Source organism: Aplysia californica, unplaced genomic scaffold (genome assembly GCF_000002075.1).
Source record: "Aplysia californica isolate F4 #8 unplaced genomic scaffold, AplCal3.0 scaffold00468, whole genome shotgun sequence".
Classification (NCBI taxonomy): Eukaryota; Metazoa; Mollusca; class Gastropoda; order Aplysiida; family Aplysiidae; genus Aplysia; species Aplysia californica.
In genome coordinates, this window is record NW_004797738.1 from 91,545 (window position 1) to 97,919 (window position 6,375).

Genomic DNA, 6,375 nt, shown 5'->3' on the forward strand with positions numbered 1-6,375 from the left:
TTCTACTATGCTTGAACGAGAAATGTCCCCCCTTTAGGAATGGCCTAAAGACACTACAGTCAGTGGCACTGCCCCGTGGGTAAAAGTTTTTATACAAAGAAAAGAGATGCAATCACGACAATGTAGGATCTAGGGTATTCAAGTCTCTGGCCAGGACCGAGAGCGCTGTCAAATTATAACAACCGTAGACTTGTAGTTTGTAGTATAACTTCGTTTGGGTGTAATACAACTGTAGCGCTGTCAATGGCGCACATATACTTCTCCCTCCTCTCTTTACACCCCGATCGACACTATCAGTCCAGATCACTTATTAGTAGGCAGGCTCCCGACCCTGCCTACCGGGGCCAACCTGGGACGAAAGAAAAACAACATCACAGCAGAAAGACCGAGATACTCGATAAAAATGTACTCCTCACTCGGAAGCCGAAAGCAGGTCTCCCGTGTGCAACAGCCGAACACCAAAGCACAGACGATGGTGCATACGTTTCGCAGAGAAGTTGTTATGGAAAGTGAAGAATGGCGGCCATATGGCAATGCTCAGTTTAGGAGAACAAAACAATGAGAAACACTCAACTTCCGATAACTGGCGGCTATTTTTTTTTCCTCTGTAATAAGTTTTTATTTAAAAAATGTTTGTCTGTGGTACGGTATGTCACTTAAGTACTTGTGGAATTGCACACCGGGTTAATCTTGCACTATTTTCATTAAGAATATCGATGTACTCTAGGAAGAAAATAATTAGTACGTAACTCTTATTCTTTTTTTTTTTCCTTTTAGAGATATTTTTTTGAAACCCAACCGATTTGTAGTTTTATGATACTTTATTTTCTCTAGAAATAAGGTCAAGATGGTCTTTGTCAGAACCAAAAGGGCCTAATGCCCCATTTACACGTACAGTTCATTGATCGACAAACTGTAGGATATCGAAAGAATGGCGGGCATCCAGTCAACTTAACGGTAAAACTGAGCGTGGGAACAAGAAATCCTCTCGATATCGAAGGGTTCTCAGTCCAGCGACCAGATATCTGACGAAGCCAGATATTTTCGGGCCGCGAACTGAACGCCTGACGACGAGGGAGCGGCTTCTTTGATGTTGCCCCAGGCGGAGTTGAAAATGCATTCAAATATTTTTATAAATATTGGTCAAATTTTTGAAAAATTACATGATTTCCGTGATCAGCGACCCAAAATTAGTCAAAATCACGCGGAGAACACAATTTAGTGCCGGATTACTAAGTGAATGTTTTTGTGTTTTGTGAGTTTTGTCAAGGACTGACACTTTAAGGATAAAAAAACAAACTGTACGTCTACATGGAACTTCTCTCGTCGACAAAATTTCAGTTCAACGATGGCCCAGATCTAGCGTCTGTCGGTTAAACTGTCAGTTTGTCGATGAATGACACGTCTGAAGGGGGCCTTAGTCACTTAATGTCTGATCCCCTAAACTATGATAAAAACAGAGAAAAATGCATCAAATATATCAGCCTGAAGAAATGATGAATAAATGTTGGATACCATTTTCAAACGAAAAAAGTGTATAGTAAAACAACAGAACGGGGGGGGGGGGGGGGGGGGTCACTACACCGACACTATACTAAGTCTTAAAACTTACGTTTGATGCACGGTGTATGTTAAGTACCGATGGGATTTCAAACCGGATTAACTTTGCACAATTTGCAAAAAAAATGTGAATGTACTCGTGGAAGAAAATAATTTGCAAGTAACTCTAATTTTAGGTTGTTTTCAGTAAAAAGGATTTATGGTACTTTATGATCCCTTTGATTTACACCATATTATTCGAAGAATAGCTTGACTGCTATCTCATGTGATTATGCAACGGTATAGTGAGTTGCAACTTTCTGTGAAATTTTTGTAATGAATTTCTGAAGTGACGTCATGGTTACTACATTGTTTCCCCAATATTGAACCCATTCTTGTTCACAGGTATACCCACCAACGACGTTTTGCTTCAGAGTAGTTGAAAACGTGATAAGGAATCAGCTGAAAACTGAAAAGCAAAATGGCTTTGCTTAAATCACTTCCAAACAGAAATCCTATAGTTCTATTGTTTATGGTCTTGGCTTTGGGCTGCATGAAGTCCTCCCAACAAGGCAGTGACCTGTCCCCGGCCACAACATCGCACACCAAGGAGTCAACCCCAACCCTGAATACTTCACTAGGACTTTCAGAACGTTCTTCTACGGCGCTATCTACATATTCGGGTTCAGGGGAGGAAACTGATTGGGGGGAAGTCGATGACCCGACACTGGACCTGGGCAGCAAGCAGTTTGCAGACACGTCGACAAAGAAGTATGCACAGGAAGTCCTAACGGGGTCGACACCGGAGCCATCCTCGTGTAGCACGCAGAACTCTCCGTGTACTGTTACCGTCCAAGCTGATGACGTCATTGTGGACTGCAAGGGTAAACGTCTTGTTACTCTATGTTCTGAATGGTTCCCAATCGACACTACAATCCTTTGGCTGGACAATAACTGTTTGGACAGTATTGAAAAGAATGTTTTCTCCAAACTCTCCCTACTCCGTGCTCTGAGTGTCACTAATAATGTTATAAATTATGTTGAAGATGATGCTTTTTATGGCCTTGAGAAACTAGAAGTTCTTAACCTTGAGCACAATGGCCTGGACGATTATTATGCATGTTTTTTATGGGCTATGTTGGATGACGACGAAGAGGCGGGTGTGCTAAAACATCTCCCTGCTTTGCGCGAATTCAGGGCAAACTACAACTATCCCTCGACGGACATGTGCGATTTCAATCAGTTCATCGTAGAAATACGACATCTAAGCAAACTACAACTTCTCACTCTTGACATCTTTGGGCCAGAACTTGAGGAGCATACTGTATCCACAAGATTGTTTGAGAAATTAACTCGTTTAGAGATGTCCCTTTTTTCTGACACTCTTTCTAATCAAACTTTTCGAGCTTTTTGGAACTCCTCATTAACACAACTTATCATTGTGAATGCCCCACAGCTTAAAGTTATTGAAGAGGATACTTTCGTACCTCTGAGATTCCTGGAAACACTTGTGTTATCAAACAGCGCAGTCGGTTTCGGCAATTGCGCTCAGGCACTTAAACCATTTGTAGGACGGCTGCTGACAGAACTCGTTTTCGATAACGTTAACCTTCATGAGAAAGTATTCTTGAACTCATACTCAGGCTGCCCCAAAAGTGAGGTAGACAGATTTCCTTTTATTGGAGACTGCAGTGAGCTTTGGAAGTATAGGTATTTGCCGCACATCTGTTCAGAGCGAATAAGTTTTAAATCGAACAACATTGCTAGCCTTACTTTTGCTTTCAGTGAAGGGCTGACCTCCCTCTACACTTGCACCAGAGTTCTTGATTTGTCAGGAAATGACCAATTTCATTTAGATATAAATCTATGGACTTCACTTACGGAACTGTCGGTGACATATAGTAAGAAAATGTGGTCATTTAGAGACAATATCAAAAAGCAGTACCTCGACGGGCTTCGCGACTTGAACAACGAGAGATCTACTTCCCGTTGTGACCCAGATGGAAGTGAAATTGTGGACTGCATAAGTCCTGATGAAGTTCTCTTGGTCAGCTCATTACGAAAGCTCAATAATTCAGCCTCTGTATTAGATTACTCAACAAGAGTCTGTAATGAGGTAGAGTATTTCAACGCCACTGGACTGGAGGAACTTGACCTCAGCAGGAACGGCTTCCGCAATGTTAGAGGTAGTATAAAGGGCCTGAAAAATCTTAAGAGGTTTATTTTCTCTCACAACGACCTCGCAGAGTTCACTGACACTTATTTCGACCATTTCCCAAATATTCAATATATTGATTTATCTTTCTGTAACATACAAGACTCTTTTTTGACTTCTCGTGGGAGGAGACTTTTCAAAAATGTTTTAAAATTAAAGCAAGTGGTCCTAAGTAATAATGATCTCAGCGTCATGGCGCCAGACACTTTTGAGGCAAATAAAGAGCTGGAGATAATTGACATTAGCCGAAATAGATTCTCTTCCCTTCCGATAGACGTAAGATACACACCAAGTTTACAAGTCCTGAATTTGGCACATAATTCCCTGTCTTTTTTTACATTAGAGGGAATGAAAAAACTGGACGAGCATTATCGTAAACAGTCCAACTTTACCTTACTCTTAGACGGAAATCTTTTGTCATGCTCCTGTGATAACATTCAGTTTCTGCTGTGGTTAAGATCTACTCACATCGCCCTCGACAAAGCTGCCAATTTTACCTGTATCAGCAAAGGAGCTGTGGTCTCCTTCACCCAAGACATCCCGCACCCAAAGGTACTCTGGCGACAGTGCTTTGGGGGAACCTCCCTCCTCATTTCACTCTCGCTGTTGTTAAGCCTCCTCCTCTCCGTTCTCAGCGTGGTCGTTTATTTCCGGAACAGAACCTTCGTGAAGGCCTTCGTCCTGAGAGCGTTGATGCCCGAGTTCCGACCGAAAAAGAGAGAGGATTATCCTGTGGGTGTCTTCATTGGTTACGCTGAGCGGGACTACCGCTTCCCTTGTTTCCCTCTGAGAGAGTTCATCGAGGGTCGCTTGTCTCTGACCACCTACATCCGTGATCGGGACATGTTGGCAAACCAAACCATGGGGGATGCCATTGTGCGAGCGATCAATGCGAGCTGGCGTTTGCTTCTCGTGGTCACTCACAAGTTTCTGGACGATGACCCCTGGGCACACTTCACCATCAAGGTAACAGTAACTGTGCTAAAAGTTTGTACACATTATTTTATGATATAACACTCAGGGCGATTAACAATCCAAACAAAATTTGATAATGCAGTGACGTCCAAAAGAAAGTTGAATATGTATTCACTCAACCATCGTGTTTAAAGCCTTGAGCTACTCACTTATGCAGTAGAGCAATATAAAACTGAATAAATTCTGCATCATCTGACATTAACATTTCATATGTGATTAGAGTCTCCCGAGATAGGATCATTCAAAATTAACCTTTAAAAAAAAAAGACTTGGCAAAATGAATGTAATCAAACAATTTTTTAAAGTGTGTTTGTGCGTGTGTTGAAGTGCTTTTATATTGGTGGAATGCACGTGCATTGCATTTCAAATCATTTTGATTTTGTTTCTGCAATAAACAATAAATATTTTATTAGATAGTTTTAAACAGATTGGAAAATATAGAAAACATGGATTTACCATTATATGTGCTCATCAGTACTTTGTTTAAAAGCCATTGGTTTTGTAGAGCTCAAAACCTCTGGCCTTGGAATTTGTTAAATTTTGGACGTAATGTTCTGTCTTTTCATCCCAACTGTCACATAAAGTTGCAAACAAAGCGTCTAAATTTGGGAGCAAAGTCGAGTGCCTTCATAATTATTATCTGTACGATTCATATCAGGGCTATTTACTGGTGACCACTCCATCGTTACTATCCTTTGGTTTTCTAAGAATTGTCTAGTAGCGTTGCCCCTGTGAGAAGGTGCTTTGTCGTGCATACAGATGTCAACTTGAAGGATACCTTGATGAAAATAAGGATACGACGTGAGGTTCCAGCGCTCGCGCGATGTAGTCCAGTGAACAAAGCCATTCGTTGATTCTCACAAGTGGCGTTTTGTTCATTCCACCCAGACCTCCCTAAGGCCGGTCCCAGAGTGGCTCTGTAGGTCTGACCTGTAGCTCGCCTGGCTCGCACTGTGCAAATGAATGTATACATTATCGTGTGCTTAAGCAACGTTGCTGTGTCGTCTGTTTTTTGTCAGCTGAGCTGCGCGATGCGTCAGACGTGCTATTCAACAGTTTTGTAAAAATGGCGGACATGTGTCGCCTCGCTTCGTGTTTGTTTTCGACTGAAACTCTTCTCAGCTCATCAAAATCAACAAGAAGTAAGATTTATTAGGTGATTTACTATTAAATATTGATGCTAGCATCAACACTTGGCCACAAAATCACCCAGAAATGCACTTTATCTTACTTTGAAACTTCGAATCGAGAGGTTGACCTAGTTTCGACTGTTGTCGTAGGCCTAGATCTAGGAGTGCTTCTCTAGATTCTAGATCTAGATCTAGATCTAGCCTTGCATTGTGACCAATGTAAACTATCGCCGCGCGCAGCTGCAGGTGTGTTTGATTTTGTTTCTGCAATCTCTGCGAGCTACAGGTCAGACCTACAGAGCCACTCTGGGACCAGCGTAAGGCCGGCTTGGCGCACGCCGTGTGCGTGTCAGCACAGCCGCATTGTGGGTTGGCGCCTGTGTCTCCGCGAGCGCGAGGCACACTCGCTGCGTCTCAGCACAGCCGCCCTGTGTGTTACGTGTGTAGGTGTGCAAATGACGGGTCTGCCTTGCTATATTTAGGTACTGTGTAATCCAAGACCAATTATACCAAGAC

At 42.4% G+C, this 6,375-nt stretch overlaps 1 protein-coding gene across 1 annotated transcript in view; it reads left to right on the forward strand.

Annotated features, from left to right (window-relative positions):
• The first annotated feature begins 1,677 nt into the window (after positions 1–1,677).
• The window catches only part of LOC101860761 (toll-like receptor 6), a 7,464-nt gene continuing 2,766 nt past the window's right edge, over positions 1,678–6,375 (forward strand). The window contains exon 1 of the mRNA XM_005105373.3: positions 1,678–4,720. Within this exon, the coding sequence (XP_005105430.1) occupies positions 2,021–4,720 (2,700 nt within the window). The 5' untranslated portion in view covers positions 1,678–2,020. The remainder of the gene's footprint in view (positions 4,721–6,375) is intronic.